At 41.4% G+C, this 19,117-nt stretch overlaps 1 protein-coding gene across 4 annotated transcripts; it reads left to right on the forward strand.

Moving 5' to 3' along the window:
* The first annotated feature begins 1,800 nt into the window (after positions 1–1,800).
* Positions 1,801–18,908, forward strand: LOC102686181 (CD209 antigen-like protein B). 4 transcript variants are annotated; one of them, XM_015337894.2, is made up of 9 exons: positions 1,801–2,102; positions 11,737–11,820; positions 13,574–13,657; positions 14,254–14,313; positions 14,438–14,539; positions 15,136–15,432; positions 15,959–16,110; positions 16,652–16,758; positions 17,009–18,908. In XM_015337894.2, coding segments are annotated over exons 1-9 (1,053 nt in total). In that variant the 5' UTR covers positions 1,801–2,101; the 3' UTR covers positions 17,175–18,908. The 4 variants fall into 4 exon arrangements, with proteins under 4 accessions (XP_015193380.2, XP_069038578.1, XP_015193382.1 ...); XM_069182477.1 differs by lacking the exon at positions 1,801–2,102 and adding an exon at positions 9,239–9,431; XM_015337896.2 differs by lacking the exon at positions 1,801–2,102 and adding an exon at positions 9,239–9,431 and having other exon boundaries at positions 15,136–15,369.
* The last annotated feature ends 209 nt before the right edge of the window (positions 18,909–19,117 follow it).

Genomic DNA, 19,117 nt, shown 5'->3' on the forward strand with positions numbered 1-19,117 from the left:
ACAAACCAGTGGAAACCACATGGATGTGCATCTAAACCCCTAAAATGGGCATCCTTCTTTACAGAAAGGGTTGTGGGAGTATGGAACGAGCTGCCCAGACGCGGTGTTTGAAGTTGATACACTGGCTCCTTTCAAGAAATGTCTGGAGGAGATTCTGAGATCAGTTTAGTAATTACCAAACAGTCTAAATAGAGCGAATAGTCCCCACTCATTTGTAACATGTCTAGTTCTCTTATGTGACTGTGTGTCATTAGGCAGTTCTGTATTCTATACTAATCTAAAACTGAAATTTCAAAAAGGAGAAGTATTTCAGACAGATCTGGAGAAGAAGGACGACATCTATAGTATTATTGAACGGACACAAACTGTTGTTCCATCATTCTGTCCTCTTTCTTTTCCTGTCTCTCTGCAGGACCATCAGTTGGTGGTTTGTCTACTTGTTTCTGTGTTCAGTTAGAAAGTCAGTCCGTGGGTCAGTCGTTTCATTCTTTGTCCAGTCAGTCGACTTCAATGTCTGGAGACGTGCTGTATTCCAATGTGACATTCTGTGCAAATGGCAGTGCTACGACAGCAGGTGGGTCTCAATTTAATCGTACTATCTTTTCCTTTGATATATCTGAAATAAGGGTTGCTCTGTGTGTGCCATGTTGACACTGTGGTGTTTGTATTAACGTCTACTCTCAGTGCAGTGTTAATGTACTGGAGTGTCCAGTCAGTGTGTGTGTATGAACCCCTCTCTCTCAGTGCAGTGTTCATGTACTGGAGTGTCCAGTCAGTGTGTGTGTATGAACCCCTCTCTCTCAGTGCAGTGTTAATGTACTGGAGTGTCTAGTCAGTGTGTCTGTATGAACCCTTCTCTCTCAGTGCAGTGTTAATGTACTGGAGTGTCTAGTCAGTGTGTCTGTATGAACCCCTCTCTCTCAGTGCAGTGTTCATGTACTGGAGTGTCCAGTCAGTGTGTCTGTATGAACCCCTCTCTCTCAGTGCAGTGTTCATGTACTGGAGTGTCCAGTCAGTGTGTCTGTATGAACCCCTCTCTCTCTGTGCAGTGTTGATGTACTGGAGTGTCCAGTCAGTGTGTCTGTATTAACCCCTCTCTCTCAGTGCAGTGTTAATGTACTGGAGTGTCAGTGCAGTGTTCTAGCATAGCTCTGTTGGCTCCCCATCCACCAGGGAGTAGATTTTGAAGCATAGTTCCTTGCTTTTATACTCTAAAAAGGACAAGGGTCCAGCTTGCCTCACAGAGCTTATTCTTTTTCCAACTTCACCCCGTCAAGATCAGGTCAATTTAATCTGCTGCAGGTCCCGTTGACCAAACTGCAAACTACGTGTGACCTGTCTTCTCTGTGTCTTCTCCTTGCCTGTGGCACGGCCTCTCAGATCATCTCAGACAATTAGCTTCAGCTGGGACCAGTACTATGAACTTTTGATTACCTATCTTTTTCTGTCTTCATAATTTTTAAGTTCCTTGATTTCTCTTTTAGTTTTTTTTAATGTGACGCACATTGAAATTCACTGTAATGAAATCTTCAATATAAATAAAGTATAGTATTTTTATCATTATTATTATTATTACTACCATATGTTTTTGGCAGGGTGTAGTGACATGGGGACACCACTAGTGGCTGCTGCAGGGGTGAACACAGTGACATTACATTGTAAGCAGTCCTGTTGTATTTTCGAGTTTACTGATTGGATAATGACTTAATTGACTGGAATGTGGGATGTTCACATGGATTTGGGAGTATATAAGGAGTGCTAACAGCACTCTAGCTTTCTTTTTTAGAAAGAGTGCTTAGATCTGCCATGAAGTAGGGTTACTGATAGTTAAAATGTGAAACATAGTGTGCTTAGTACTCTGAGGGAGCTAGGCAAATTGTATGTTTTTTTTAGTGTATTGCAAATGGAGAAAACCTTTTCTCCTGTGGGATTTTTTTGTGACAATCCTCTCAACCGTGCAATTGGCAGTAGGGATTTTGTGTAGTGCACTCATCTCCCCTTGGTGATGAGGTAACCTGTGCTGGAGTGAACATGACATGAGCTCCTTTACTCCAGACAGTGCCCCCTGCTGGCTAATCAGAAGGATGCTGCCCCTCTTAGCAGTGAGTTTGAGCCTCTTCCTCTCCAAATTGGGGTATGATACGGTTCTAGTAACACAGCATCAAGTTTTGATATTTATTCTGTACTTTCCATTTGTAGTTTTGATAGAGCCTCTTAAAATCTTTTATAGTGGTGTTCTCCCCAGTTTTGTTTTAATCTAAATAAGGGCTTTCTAATCCTTGATGCACCCCCACTTCTCTGGTTTAATTCTTGCTTTCTGATTAACTGAGCGAGCAAGCTGTTTGACTAAGAAGTGCTGGTTACAAGGAAGATCATGAAGGAAGCTAGAAACCGGTGAGTTCTCTGCTGTTTAAGGGTGTAATGGACTTGCCCAGCTAGGATGAAACCAAGCAGGTGTTTGGAATGTGGAAATTGAGTCTGGGACTCCCTGATTTAACATGAATGCAGGGTGTCAGAAATCTGTGCGTTACAGGTAGCTTTATTGGTTTATAGAGCAGCTGCTTTACACTGAAGGAAAAGTAAGGTTAGGTAAAGAGAATTCTGTGAAGGATACAATGGTGAAGTGCATCTTTGTGCAATTTTGGCTTTTCTCAATGTTTTGTCTGCTTGCCATGGTGAACATATTCAAAATGTGATGTCCTTATTGTTTGAGTGGCTGGGTAGCTTGTTCCTGACCCCCACAACCTTTTGTAGAAAGTACTTTCTGCCTTGAACGAAGTCTGGGGAAGGTTTCTTCTTTTTGTGGAAGCTTATCTGAGGAACTGCAGTACATTGGTCTGATGGTGTCAATATCTCTGAGGGCTTCCTGTTTTTGAATCGTTCTCTTGAATCTTTGTAGGCCGACTGAGGTACATTAACCAGCTCATTTCCACAAACAGGCATTCTTTAAATACAACTTCCTCAGTCTAACATGATACTTAATAAAAAAAACCTTCCTGAATCTAAAACTGTTGAATATCAAATACTGCAGATGCTTGACAAGTTAAGGCCCATATTTCATATTCATGGCAATGAACCCCAGAATTCCGTATGGACATACAAATCTATGTAATTCAAGTCGGATTGGTCTGATTACTTGGGTAGGTTGCTGCTCTTCTCTGTGAAGGGTTAATCCTACATGGAGTTTTTCCAATTAATTGGTGTTGCACCTATGCTCAGGCTGCTGGAAGAAACTTTGCTATTGGCCATTTCATTAAGTACAATTGGCAGAAAGCCATCAGGACCTAGAGGTCTCAGGGTTGCAAGCATCTTCATCACCTCTTCTCCATTGAATTTAAGGAAACTTCTTATTTGATATTGCTCTTTCAACTTTCTCAGGCCTTTCAAATATTGTTCCTTATACTGTCCTTCTGCTGATGTAACTGCTTTTTGTTGGCATGAACTCTAATATCGGGCTGAAAATATTTGTGCTTCCATTTCGATTTCCCTTTTTAAAGGGGAACTGCAGTCCCAACTTCTCAGATTGGTTATGGGATCTTGGTAACAAAATGAATTAAGTTGTGCCATAAAGTGGCCCTTCCTTTTCACTAGTCACTGCAGTGTTTGAAAGAATAAGAACAGGTTGTGCAGCAGGCATTTCACAGCAGAAATCTTCCAATGCGATCTGTGGGCAGAGTAGTATTTGTCGTCTTGAGGTTGAGGGCAATGCTTATATTGAATTTAAACAGATTTATTCACAAGCCTGCGTGTTTACTATGGAGTAGGGCCACCTGTTGCCTCATTCTTGATTGCTCAGTTAAGTACTGTAAATTGCGGACCTTGAAATGATGTCTTTTGTGATGCAAATGGGACGTTTTTCGAGTTACTGTGTACATTTTACTTTCCTTGTGGTTTGAAATGCTCATGGTGTTTCTTTCTAACCCTGAAATATAAAAGTTTTGTAGTTCCTCTTTAAGCAGATCTGGTTTAGGTCACTTTTTACAAAGTGCCTTCTTGTGTTACATCAGTGGTTCCCAAACTTGGTCCTGGTGACCATACTGTTGGTTTTAGTTCCAGTCGAGCCCTTGGTTTCCCAATGAAACCCTTCTTTGACTGAATAAAATTATTAATTACGGTTTTCTTCCTACCGTCTGTTAAACAATACCGAAGCATTCGGTCCAAGTCCAACAGATTACAGAACAGCTTCTACCTCCAGGCAGTAAGACTGCTAAATAGCCAACCTGCAGCTCCTTCAGCAAATCACCCGCAATGACATACAGTTTCGATTGTATTCAGCATACTGCACTACTTGTGTATATATTGCATACACCATGGATGCATAGCAGCACTATTCATATTGAGTTTTATTCAATTTCTATAACATTATCTGTTATGTAACCCTGTTTTCATAACCTTAATTTTGTGGTTTTGTTTATTTTTGTGATTCTTGTGAGCTTGCAGAAAAGTAATTTCATTGCCAGCAACTACTGCTGCATGCTGTATTGTTGTGCATTTGAGAAATAAACTTAGATTTGATTAATTTGAATGAATGGTTCCCGTCTCTTAAACACTGTGGATCTTTAATCCACATCTTGGATCTGGCCAAGAGATCCAAGATCAGGTTCATCTGGCCAGCAGCCATATCACCTTCCAACTCACAACTGGCAACCCACTGAAGCTCAGCAGTTGTGAGTCTGGTCAGTACCTGGATGGGAGACCTCCTCCAAACTAAGGTTGCTGCTGGAAGAGGTGTTAGTGGGGCCAGCAGGGGTGTCACCCTGCAGTCTGTGTGGGTCCTAATGCCCCAGTATAGTGACTGGGACACTAAACTGTAAACTGATGCTGCACATTGGTGGTGGTGGAGGGGAGTCCCCATTATCTGTAAAGCGCTTTGAGTGGAGTGTCCAGAAAAGCACTGTATAAGTGTAAGCAATAATAATTAACTGTCACTCATTTGTGGAATCCTTTCATATACTGTCCTGTTCTGTATCTTGCGATGTTTGTTCCCGGAGAGCTCATGATTTTGTGAAAGAAGACCTGTACCTTTGTATGCTTGTATACTGATGGGGGAGTTGTCAATTTGTTTTAAGCCCCCTGACCAGCAATACTTGTGCAGGGAGGCATTGCAACTTGCCAATCACACAAAAGCTTGTTAGGTGCACTTTTACCCAACGAGGTCCAGATGGAACAATGCCTGATCAGGTCACTTTTAAAAGGCCTTAATTCAAAGCTAAGGTCACTGCAAAAAAAAAAAAAAAAAAAGGCTACACTTAATCGGTTTTCTGTGCATCCCATAATTCCTTGAATGTCACCAGAAGCAAGAGGTGTTAGGAGAGGGCCATCGGCATGCTGCAGGCATGTCATGTGCCAGCGTTGCCAGACACTATGGAGTGAGCCGCTCCACTGCGTCCCGACTGCAGAGAAGGTTTCAGCAGACTGGTAGGACAGATGATTGTCCAAGATCCAGTCGCCCTCGAGTGACCACACCAGAGCAGGACCGACACATCAGACTGGTCCATCTGAGAGATCGTTTCAGATCTGCCACCCGTACTGCTGCTGAGACTGCCGGCAGACACAATGCCCACATCAGTGACAGGACGGTGAGGCTCCATGCTGCTGGCCTTAGAGCAAGGTGACCTGTCAGAGGCCCTCTGCTCACACCTCCTAGACGTCACACCTGACTGGCTGGGGCCAGACAGAGGCTGCGATGGACCCGTCAGCAGTGGCATCAGGTCCTCTTCACGGATGAGTCCCTCTTCAGCCTGTTCCATGCCAGAGGGCCATGAAGTGTGGAGGCAGAGGTGTTGTTTCTTTCTTCCTCCATAATGTTAATTGTTCCTTCATCATTCTTGCCTGTTTATAACTATCCTGCTAGACTGTAGCTGTGCTCTTAAACATTTAAAGAGATTAAAATGTTTGGAATGTGTACTGCTACTGTGACTGTCTGCTTTTTCAGAACTGCTGTTGCCTAAATATGACCCGTTGCGTTCTTGAAGAGTATATGGGTAAATAGGGAGTTAAACTTCCATAGTCTTTTACACACCAGCTACTTCACATGTAGCTTTTGTTTTTAAAATGGCTTCCTTTCACCTTATCATTCTTGTATGAGAAATACAATGTGTTTATTTTTACCTTTTAAAATGGTGGAAGATTTCACAAATGAGGGGGGTCTTGTTTCCCCACACAGACTACATTGGCGCAGAGACATTTTAAAAATATCTGCGGGCACACCCGCTTATGAGTGAGGGTTTCCTGTGGTTTAAAAGACGGGTACTTGGTGCAGAAAATAAGTGACTTCCACATTTTGAAAGAAATTGTACTTCATGTGGCATTAGATAAGTTAAATTTTGCCTCACCAGCTTGTTCAAAGTCCTCTACTAGTAATCGTGTAGCGTATGATTTGGTATAGTTAAACTTTCAGAATGCTTTGGATGAAAATCCTCAAACGTACGCAGGCAAAAGACTTTGAAGGTAGTGCATCTCCTTAGATTTAGAATAAACGTACAGGGATACAGATGAGGAATAAACCCTCAAGCTGTGGTGATTTAACTTGTGGATCTCCACAAGGGACCCTGCTTTTCCCTAGTCATGTAGCTTTTGTATAAGTAGGAAATTAACAGATTAAAATCCCTGCATTTTATACAAATTAAGACTGGGCAAACAGCTGGTAAATGTTTAATAACTCTCCTGTAAATGAGTGGAGTTCATCATGCTGGCAGCAAAAACAAATGCCAAACTGGGAAACATTGAACTTGAAGAGGCTACTTACGAGAGACTAAGGCGTTTGCTGCCAACCTCTTCTGAATGTCAAGATTTGTAAGAACTAGAATTTAAATCTGTGTAATCCTCCTGTAATGCTTCATTTGGAATAGTGTCGAGTATTGTTCACCTTCCTTCAGAAAATGTTGCTGCTGTGGAAGAAGTCTAATGAAGGGTGAATGTACGTGTTCCATGTCTTGGAGGAATACCCTATGCTGACATGTTAAAACCTGATTTTGACAACATATGTAAAAACTGTTTTAACAACCGTGGAAGTGCTTTTCATACTGAGAACAAGAGGCTGTGAATGTATGGAACAAGCTACTCAGCCATGTTGTAGCCGATACCCTGTTTTCTAACAAAATTATTTTTGCCTCCCAAGCCAGCTAGGTGGTACGAATGGGCCCCTCGGCCTGTACTTAAGAACATGGTTTCTCTTGTTATAAGTTATTCCTTACACTTGTATAGCGCTTTCCTGGACACTCCTTTACGGATAATGGCGAACCCCTTCATCAAACCCCCGTGTAGCCCCACCTGGACGAAGTGACAGCAGACACAGTCCACCAGTGTACTCTCCCCACCACACCTGCAGTGGGGGGGAGAGCAGAGTGATGAAGCCAGTTCAGAGAGGGGCCATGCTTGGTAAAGGCCAGGGGGAAATCCCCAGTCATTTCAGTTCTTGTTTAGTCATGAATGTAACAATCTTGCTTCATCTTTGACTTCCTTGTCTAGCCTGTGGTATGCAAAACACTACTTTACCCTTTAGGTTGTGATGTTCCTTTCTTGATTTGTGTCTGTACTGTAGTGTACACTTACTGGATCCTCACTCATACACATTTTCTATAAAATATTATTCTCCCTTACTTTCCTAAATTAACCTTTTGGGATGTTTTTCAGCTATTGCTTTACTCCATTCTGGGATTTTGGTCTGTGCTTCAAGCAGAATTGTAAAAGTGCCCTCCATTTGTCACTGAATCCACCTCTGCACATCTCTCCTCTTTTGCAAACCTTAACTTTCCTTTCCTCCAAAATCAAATTTACATCCAATAAGCTATTGCTTTGGATGCCCCAGGGGTAGCTCTGAAATTCAGCTTTGAGTGGGGAAAAGCACATTTGCCAAGCTACCTAAATAAGGGGTAATACTGATGCAGAGCTCAGCACAAAACCTGAGCAGATAGGTCCTTAGGAGTAGGATTAGGTTACGCTCAAGTGATTCACTGATATACTGCATATTCTTTCCAGTTTGTGCTCTATCGAAAAGCCGTTAGACATGGTTACAATTTCTTATTTCAGTTTCTAATATCCCTTGCAGTACTTCCCAGTTGCTGCGGGGGAAGTTGGACACTCACATGATGACTAAGTCTTCCTTTAAACTGTCTTGGTTTCCTTATACAAGACTGATCCAGACATACTGAGTAAGTTTCTTGATGTCGCCACTGAAGCTTTCACTGGCTGTGTTTGGGTACTTTACATTTTACAGTGTCACGATCAAAACTTTCCAAAATAAATATGGAAAAGGAGGAAAGGCAACTGCTGCTTAAAAAGCCTCGGCTTGAAAAACTGTATAATTTAACATTTCTCAAACTGACAAGGAGTGAGTTCCAGAGCTGTAGACGAAGACAATGGAATGTGCACGCCCTGAGACTCTTGCACCTAAGGCCTCAGCAGAGTGTAGGACCTTTCTTGGTACATAGGCTGTAAAGAGATGCTCATGATTTGGGGTGTAGGGCTTTAAAAGTGTAAACTTTTTAAATGAATGTGCTGGGTAATTGGAATGCATGGAAGTTGTCCGAATTGGGGGTGATGTGGTCATGAATTGAATATGTTAGATGAATTGAGTTTTTGGACCATTTGAAATTTTAAGTAGTAGTAGTAGTGGCTTCTACCCTCAAATGTTTTTTATAAACTGTATTTCTAAAACAAGCTAATTGAAGTAAATCAATATTAGTGCGATTTCCCCCCCCCCCCCCCCCCCAACCCCCGATTCCATTTGGATGCCTTAGCCCAGCAGGTCCGTTTCCCAGGGATTTTCATGTGGTCTATTATAGGTATATATATTGTAGGGAGTTCATTGCACCTGTGCCCAAGTCTCAGTGCATGGTTTGTTTAGCTGGCATTTTACTTCTTTCTGTTCTCTTCAGTAATCTACTTTGTCCACCTACAGTGCAAATTTCTTTGGCCTCACTGAGACAACACTAAAGACTGTACATCTATAGAGTATGGAATACTTTCAGTGGATTTTACATTCAAATACATTTAATGTATTCTAACTAGTTCACAAACACAAGACTCAAGTGTGAAGCATACAATTTTAGGGAGGTGCCCACATATACCATGTAGATTGTGCGGTCGATACAATGCTCTGAAGTGGCAATATTGGCAGCCCATATAGTATATCAGCCCCACTGAAAAGGAGAAGCAAATAAGATACAAGTAGAAAGGAAAAGGGTATTACTGTATGTAAACCACACAAATAAATAGAACATTCCAACTTTTTCTTCCTGTTCCTATTTCTGTGTGAACCTCTCTGTCAGTCTCTTCTGACAACTCAGAAGGAGAGTTGAGCATCTGGCTGTATTGCTCCATCTGCTCTCTTCTGTTGTCAGTGCGTGTGTATCGATTGGTCTTAATGTCGGAAGAGGTTATGTATTCCTCTGTGACTTTTTCTAAGAACTGCAGTCGTGGAACACCGGGTGAGTCTCAATGCAGTGTCGCTGTAGTGTTCAGTCATTGTTTAAATCCCTCTGTATTACCTTCTGTGTGTGTGGAATGGTCTGCATCATCCTTTTTCAGTCTGCAGGCAGTGTTCATTTGCTGAAGCATCTGTATGAATTTCTCTTTCCTTCAGTCCTTGTGTGCTGCTGGCTCTGCCCATTTCCTCTCTTCTCCTACAGACAAGCCTAGGCTGACAAGTAACTAATTGTTCCTCTGTGTGGTAAATGTAAGCTTCTAGCACTTTTTTGCATTAGCCAGCTAAGTTTTAAAAGTCTCAGTAGTGTAGCTATTGTGCGCAGAAATGTTCAAGTTTGCCTATTGTACAATGTTTCCTAACGTGTGATTTCTCAAAGACGTGTGCACACTGCTATGGTGACAGCTATCCAGGAAAGAGAAGACAGACATCCTGTCTGTTACTTCCCTTTTTTAAAAGGAAATTACCGTATAAAAAGCATAACACTCAATTTATTGCAATAATAAGCAATTGAAAACGGCAATACAACACCATCCGTGGGCCCTGGAGTTTTTACAGAAAGTGAAGAAAGGCACAATACCACTGTTAGTAATCCTCTTCTCTAGCTCTTAAGTGTGTGAATATGCATTTAGTATACCGTTCAGCTATACTGTTTCATGAATATGAATTCTACGTCAGCTACTCATAAGTAAATGCGTTACTCGCAAGAATTTAAATTGACCCTTGTTGAAGTACAACTGAGTTCTCGGTCGGCAATGTAGAAAATTGGGTTACTTATCTAGATATGGATTTGTATTTCCCGGGGCATGGACACGAGACCAGCTGGCAGGCTCTGTTGCAGCTCGGTGCCAACCCAGTCCTGGTGTAGTTCCGAGTCGCAGAAAGAAGGAAGTAGAAAAAGTCTGTCAACTTATTCAGGTTGTCGACAAGAGTCCAAACGTATACTTCGATGATGAAGTGAAGCATCCGCTTTGGCCGTTAGAGTTTCACGAGGCCTGCTGCAGGCTAGACCTCAGAATCAAAATTCGTAGGTAAGGGTGTTCCCCGGGCTGATGCTTTTCTGAAACAAGCTTCCAGTCCCTGTACAGACAACACTGGCCGTCACGTGATTGTCTCTGAGGGTATGTGGAGGTGGCCAGAAGTTCTGAGCTCTGCAGTGTCTTTTTACCCAGAGCAAAGACAGGTGATTGGTTGAGAGCATTTGAGCGTTTGAGACCTACGTGGGGTTACCACGCCCTGTAGGTTCCTGATTGGTTGGTAAACAGTAGGAAAGAGTAACATTGACCTGTTGACCCTGGGACCATAAACTAGGTGTTTGTAAGGATCCGAGTGGGCCTTACAAACATCCTGGTGCCAGGAATAACCCATCCATTATGATAGCCAGGCAGGGCTATGCGCATCCCCATTTGGGAGCTGCTACTCATCGGAATGAAAGCACTTTAAAACAGAAAGCTACAGTACATGAATAGCTTCTCTGTGGCTGCTCCACAGAGATGAGTAAGAGAGATGGGGCCTCATTAAGGAAAGCACAGCAACGCTTAATTCTGTCTTATTAATAAGCATTGCCGCTTCACAGGTAATCAATGACATTAGTATAGAGATGGTCATAACATGGCTGACGTTCTGTTGTCTGGGTGACTGGAGGCTTCTTTAAGTATTGATGTGTAAGCACCTCAAAGGGATGTTAGATTACAATAATCTTAAGGTGATCAATTAAGGTGACCTTCAGCATCTGCTAGGGTCGAAAATCTGCAACCCACATTGTGATGTTACAGTCCAAAGACATCCTGGTAGGTTAGTTGGCCTCTGGGAAATTTGGCCCTGGTATAAGTGTATGTGTGCCTGTCAGCCATTTGATGGACAGATATCCCATCCAGGGTGTACCCTGTTTTGAACCTACTGCTGGCTGGTGTATGTTCTGGATCTAACACTACCATGGATAGGAAGAAGCACATGGAAAACGGCTGGATCTCAAAATGGTACACCACATACCAAGAACTCAGGACCAGAAGAAAAGTTATAATAGTGAAGGGATAGCTCTTATCAATAATCAATGCAGCTCACAAAAAAACACGAAAGCTTCTAGTATCAAGTCATTGGTACAGTACATTGCTGTACCCTGATAAGAGCTGTTTCTGTGCTCTGCTGTTGGGATGTGGACAGAAATGGCTCAAAGCCTTCTAACACTCTTGGGAAAGTCCTAGCTTGGTTGACCTTGAAGCCAACTTTGAAGACATTCCAATCAACTCAGTCTTAAGAACTCAGTCCACTACGGAGATATTTTAAATATCTCGTTCTCTCTCCATCAGTGAAACAGGATGAGGTGACCTATGCAGAGGTGAAGACTGCAAGAGCTCCATCAGCCCAGACAGCACCTCCTCCTGGAGCACCAGGTCAGTCTTTTTTTTACTTACAATGAAATACGAAAGGTTTCCTTGCCAGATAAGCAGAGCTGGGAGGTGGGTGTAACTCCCTTCCACTACAGTTTTGAAATTTTTATTAATTCAACCCAGTTTGCATTCTGCAGTTTTGTTACCTTTTTAAATAACTAGCTCACTTTTTAGTAGCATAGTTTTAGACAGCTGTTTTCAAGCTACAAATTTGCATAGTATTTTTAAACACTTTGTGGTTACTGTGTGGTTTCTAAAAGAAGTGTAGATCTTTCCATGGTGGTGGCCCACCAAGGGGAAAAGGTGCTCGACTTAAAAGCAAAGGGAACCTTCTGTGTCGTAAATGGCAGTCTTATCTCATATCAAAAAGCCCAATCTTGTAAAATGTCTGAGACACCTTGCAGGTCCATGTGTGTTTTATTGTCATACTCTGTCAACAACTATTAACTCTGTCAGACCTTCTTACTCGTCATCTTTCAGCCCAATGCTCAGAATGGGGAGGATGTTGGATCTTCTACAGCAGGATAGTTTTACACTCGCTTTCCAGTCAGAGAGGAAGAGGGGATTTTTTTTTAGAAAGTGGGAGTGAGTGGGCAGTGATGTCGGTTCTACTTGTCTTGAGGCTCATGCGTGTCCCTCTGCACCGTAAGAGTCAAACAGCAACTAGCATTTTACATTTTTAAGACCAGGTGCAACACAAATCAGAGATTAACAGGTTTTTAAGAGTCATGCTTACAGCTTTTTGGGATTTGAAACTTCTTGCATTAAGCAGGGGAATCAAATGCCCGGGTGCTTCATTAGAGAAGCCTGTTGCTAAAGTCTGGTTAAGTCAGTAAGTCAGCCACAGAGGTATATCCATTTCAAGTAAATTTAGGTTGCAAGTAATAGATGGAGCTGTCATTTAAGACTGTAGTAAATTTTATAACTGCAAAGGGACAAGAAATAGGTTTATTCCATGCTGAAAAGAGAAGAAAGAAAATGCATTGTTTCAGCTGTGGAGCCTTCTTCAGGTGTGAGGACGTGGGGACTTCCTCACATCCTCACACCCGAAGAAGGCTCCACGGCCGAAACGTTGTGTTTTCTTTCTTCTCTTTTCAGCATGGAATAAACCTATTACTTGTTCCTTTGCAGCCTACACATGCTGACGCAGCTACCCACCTGAATTTTATAACTGTCTAACTTATTAACTGTATAGATAACCTATGAAATATGATTTAGACTGTCATACCATGGGCAGGTGTTCTGAGCCTGTTGGATGCTCCTTAAAGTATTGCTGGGGAATACTGCAAAGGAATGTTGGATTACTTTATTCTTTCAATGCAAAAACGGGACCGTTCAATATCTGCTAGGGTCAGAAATGGTAATAGGCCATTAAATTAAAGGCCATTGAGGCCAACGCCACACATGAGCCTCAAAGGCTAGAGAATGCTAGAGATGCAAAGGTTCTCCAAGTTTTTATAAATTTGAACTGTGTACTAATGAGGACATCTAGAATCAGCTGTGGGGTCATTCAGTACCCTGACAAATCGGTTTCCGTATTTAGCCGTTGAGTAGATCCGGACATAAATGGCTCGAAAACATGTAACTCAAATGAATCTTCAAGACATGTCTACTGTAACACCTGGCTAAGCGAAGCATGAATCTGTTACTGATGATTTTCTGATCAACCCAGTCTAAAGAGCTCTCATTGCAGTCTTAAACCATCACCGCGATGGTATGAGTCTCTGTGTTAAATTCCTGGTTCTCTCTCGGTCAGGGAAACAGGATGAGGTGACCTATGAGAATGTGGGGACAGCTGGATCTGCCCCAGCACAGACAGCACTATCTCCTGAACAACCAGGTCAGTTATTTTTGTCTTATGAAATAGAAAAGGTTTCTTTGTCAGATAAGCAGAGCTGTGAGGTGGGTGTGACTTCCTTACAGTACAGTTTAATATTGTATTAATGCACCAGGTCAGTTATAAGTCTTTTTTTTCAACAATGAATTTTGAAACTGTACTCAGATACAGAGAGCTGAGTTGTTTGATTTTTTTGTAATAGCAAAATATTGGTATTTTTCAATTTTGTGCTGTATGACAGACCCTTCATCACTCAGCACAAATCCAGCAGCCTATTAAAGTAATTTTCCCCCTATTAAGTAAAAGGTGCCACATTGTTGGAACTATGCTGTGAGCATTTAGCAGTTAGACCTATACTGTAATTCAGTGGAATGTTTTTTACTTCAGTGTTTTGCATTCTCAATGATGTGGAGAGTCACAAATATTTTGTCTTTCTAGGTCCACATTCCAAAAAGGAATTTTGGATTCTGTGAAGTGTAATTCTGATATGCAATGGGCTTTTGGGAGAAATGAGTTTTTGAAGAGTAGTGACCTAGTTGCCAGTTTGGTTATCGTATGTCATCTTGTTTTCTGAAACAGTTTTTTGCATGACTTTATAGCTACCCCAGCAGAACTATCCAGGCTTGAGCCAGTCACATGCCAAGGGCATTGCATCTTGGGTAACTGTCAACATCAAATCTAGTACTCTATCACTTCTACAAGGAAAACCCATTGATTCCAGCACTGAGCCTTGTGGAACTCCACAAATAACCAAAAGCATTTCTCTTGTTTTTGTGTCCACAGTGAAAGCTCCATCCATCCCTCTTCCTTACAGACTGGCTGCAGTTTGTCTGGGGCTCCTGTGTGCTGTCTTACTGATTGCTATCATAGTTCTGATATTCTTCTGTGAGTACTGTATAGCTGTTTTTAGATGAAGTTTGAGTTTTGATATTGTAGATTTATGCATGTGGTGTAGTTGTCTTGTATAGGTAAGAGACATGGATAGGTTGCAAACTTTGAAGTATATCCTATACACTTTTGGGTCACAGCCTGAACTAAATTCTGTGTGAGTCATGAGTCCACTTGAGTTATGATTTCTTTATTGCAATAAAGAAAGGAGAACGGACATAATTATCAGGTCAGTCATTCAGTTTCCAAAGGACAGTCCATGCTTTTATTCTTGAAGATGCAAAATGTTCATTCAAAAACAATTTTTAGGATTGAACAGTAACCATTTGTTACCATATAAGGTGTAAACAAGGTAAGTTAAGCAGTTAGGTCAGCCATGGACAATTAACCATGGCCCTAATTAGCTAGCACCCCTGTTCTTTCATGTTGCTAAATCATGGATCAGGATACATGAGTTACACTTCCACTTAAGACCTTGGAGAAACTTAGGCCAGCTGGAAATGCACAAAACAGTTCTTGCGGGTTTAATTGTTAACTTCTAATGGACATAGGCTCTTTCAGTGTGTTTTGATAAAATGCATTTCTCTCCACAGATAATGGCAATTCTCAGAATATCTCCAAGTTGGTGAAGGAACTGGATCACCTGAGAGTGAACTACAGCAACCTAACTGCAGCCCATAACGGATTAGAGGTGGACTTTAGAAACCTTACTGCAACCCATAACAAGTTACAGGAGGACTTCAGGAACCTGACTGTAAGCTACAGCAACCTGACTGGAATCAACGACAAGCTGCAGAACAAAACGGAAATCCTCCAGTCTCTGATTAGTAAGCTGAAAAAGCATTTTTCTGTGGAACAGTACTGCCCTGTCACAGACCAAAACACACTGGGTCAGCTGTCTTTATCCCATTCATTGTGTCCTTAGGGTTTCCATGTACTGTACTGAGAGTATCGGGAACACATTGATCACTTCACAAATCACTGCAGTTGCACTGCAGTAGTGTCCTGTTTTACCCACATTGGCTGTACCTTGTCAGACTTCTGCGATATATATAATATACTTTGAATGCATTACTTGTTTGAAAGAAGTGCACTCTTATGTTTGTATTAGTGTGCTCTATTTCAGTGTAATTTCTTAATATTGTTGTCTAAATGTCAGCTAGTGTCTTCATTATGAGAGTCTTTGCTCCCCCTTTTGAAACCACAGGAACCCAAACTACAGCTTCAGTTCTGATATGAGCAGGTATAAATCCAAATATATAGCTCACAATATTTTAGATGTACTCATCACGGGGGATCAGAACTAGATCTGGGACTCTATCTGAACATCTACAGTGAAGAGATGTGCTGGGTGGATGCACTGTGCTGGAGAGAGAGATGAACTGATATGAGCTGTTGTCTGTTCTTACTCTACAGAAAAAGACTGTAGACCTTGTCCTTGGGGCTGGGAGCTCTTCAGCACCAAGTGTTACTACTTCTCTACTGATGCACTGAGCTGGAATTACAGTCGCACTGCCTGCAGGAAGCTGGGAGCTGATCTGGTGGTTATAAACAATAGAACTGAACAGGTAGGAGGCTGTGTTACTGTGCTGAAAAAATGCTGCCCTATGAGGCACAGACAAGATGCAGATACAAAACTAATGAAGGAATGGAACCCTGCACCAGGAGCCATGATTCTGAAACCAATTGGAGACCCTGAATCTTTTTCTTAATGATTTTTTTTCTCAGTTGCTACTCTAATTATATTTTTTTGGGGAAAAATCCACACAGCTCGCCTTGCATTCATACTGTACATCTGTGTTCTGAAATCTGAGGCAATCCTTTACAACATGGCAGTTGTTCACTATTGTGAATATCTCTAGCTGAGTGTACGACAAACTGCAGTTTGTCCTGTCGCTCAGGATCTTTTCTTTTTTTGTGTGTGTGAAGAGGGAGGGGCACAGACCATGCAGCTTGTGGAATACATATTCAGCACTGGAAGCACTAGAGAGCAGAGTAAATCTGCTCTTCCTCCTTGGAAGGTTACAGCCCAGAGGAGCTCTTTCAGCCGGTCATATTCATGTGGTACAAGGAATCTTATAACTCCTGCTTCATCACTCTTTTGTTCAGGAGTTCATCCAGAAGCAGATTAAAGGAGGGGAATACTGGATGGGACTGAGTGATGCAGCTGCAGAGGGGACCTGGATCTGGGTGGACGGCACTCAACCCATTGAATGGTAAGAGCAGTGGTAGGTACTGGTGTTGAACTACATCTACTGGACAGACTGCAGACACACTGACCTCTAGACATTACTGGCCAGGTGTAGATCCTGCTGGTTCTGACAGGTGAAGGACAGCAATGGCGCCAGCAGTGTCCACTGTCAGCTGTACTGAAGGAAATGTAGTAGGTTTTCCAGTACCAGTGTCTGAGAAACTGATGAGCTGTGTGAGTGTTTATGTATGGTAAACCTATTACTACTGTTTCAGGTACTGGATGAAAAATCAGCCTGACGATTACGAAAATGAGGACTGTCTGGCTACTGCTACTCCTACTGCTGATCAGATTACTTCTTTGAACAACTGGAATGATAACAAATGTGAATTACCACTGCTCAGGATCTGTGAAGGCAGCTCCCTGCCCCTGTCTCCTTAGACTCTCCACTGTGTGCAGCCACTGCAGGATCCTAAGGTGTCGACTACAGCTGAGTGACCTGTCTGTGTCACTGACACACCTGCCCTGACACTCACTCTCATGGAGGCAAAAAAAGGTTTAAATCATGAATCTCTTCTTCCAATGACATTCTGCGTTTTACACATGAGGGATCAACTTCCTGGAGAAATATGATCACCACTATTATTAAATACTTTTTTAACATTTTGTATATATATATTCATATTTTTCCCTTGCTATACTGTATATCATTTATTTGACAAAATTCTTCAATAGTAGAAGAAACGCAAATATCTGGGCTGGGCTGGATGAATCCGCAAGGAGCCAGAGGTGTATCATCATTAATGTTAGTATGTTTGATGCTTATGTACTATTTTCTAATTTATAATAATGTTTCCTATCTTTAATGCTAGTATGTTAGACAATTATGTCTGCTATTAAACCTTCCTATATCTGCAATATAGAATGCTGTTAACTGATGCCTGTAGGCCTAATTGATAATTGATCGAAGGGGTTGTAACATATTGTAATTCAGTAGAAGAGTTATTTTTATTTGAAGGGTTTCCGTACTTTACCTTTATTTATCGTTTCCTTTTTTTCTTTTATACATTACAGTCAGTCTGAATTAAGGACGTTTATCTTAAATCTCTACTTATCTTGAATCATTTTTAATGAAGTCTGCACTGTCATTTGCAATGAATTTGTTATACCGTCTGGACAAAGGGGGTGGTGTGTGTGGGGGTGGTTATTACATAGAGCAGGACATCTAATGTTTTAATATAAACTTGTAAATTGAGCACAATTTCCCCAATGAAACTTTATTCCCATTAAAGAAATTGAACAGACTGCAAAAGGTTTGAAATATGCATGCTTCCATTGTTCAATATAATTTAAACAACATTATGCCAGGCCGGCGGAAGTGACCTATCTGTTTCAGCTGTCACGAGAGAGAGATTGGGCCTGCATCTCCTATGGAAACTGTACTCTAACATGTTTTTAATTTGTTAATTAGGTAAGTGGAGAAGAGTGAGATTCACATTCTCACCTGGGCTTCATTTTGCCTAGGTCCGGTATATGAAGGGATTCCTGAGGAAGGTTGGTGTTGGGTTGTTTGTGATAGTTTTTTTTTTATACTGTGGAACTTTACTAAAATGGTTTTTCATTGCAGTTTGCCCGTGAGCTACTGGGGAGAGGTAGGCCTGCCCCACACATCTAAAATTAAATGTTTTGGGAAAACCATTTGAGTTTAATTAAAAATGTGTGTGTATGTATATGTACAATACATTTTGCCAGTTTGTTCTTGTCTAATCGTTTCTATGCTAATTTATGCTACATTTAATATTGGTAAACATAGTTCATCCTGCATTCCTGTTTGTTTGGCTAACTCAAGGAGCCTATTTATATGTGCCCAGCAAGGAGAGTAAATGGATCCGTTTCCTTTTGGATCAGCTGTGCTTGTTTTACATCAAACATAGGTAGTGATGTCGGATGTCTGTCATGTTAGCTTTGCCGTTTCTACTACACAGAAAACAAGAAATCAAAACCAAAATTGTCTGGGACTGTGTGATTGTCAAAAACAATCTGCAATAGGTCTCTGATTATATTGTTGTAATACTAAAAAATACTGCAATTTATATACAACAGCTGTAGTTTTACTTTAGTAAATGCCAATAGTGGTGGTGATGGAGGGGAGTCCCCATTACCTGTATAAGTGTAAGCAATTATTATTATTAATATGTAGGGCCATATATTGAATATACTGTATTATGTATTAAAATTGTAATTGTAATTTACAATTGTAATTTAGATCTTTTTTCTGTATTTTGAAAAAAGAGTTTGCAGTAAAAAATCTAATTGGTTAAAGTGCCCCAACAGTCCAGAATTAGCTCTTAGTGATGACAGGTGTCTCCTGCTGTTTAGGTTTT

The sequence above is a fragment of the Lepisosteus oculatus genome, chromosome 23 (assembly GCF_040954835.1).
Source record: "Lepisosteus oculatus isolate fLepOcu1 chromosome 23, fLepOcu1.hap2, whole genome shotgun sequence".
NCBI classification, from domain to species: Eukaryota; Metazoa; Chordata; class Actinopteri; order Semionotiformes; family Lepisosteidae; genus Lepisosteus; species Lepisosteus oculatus.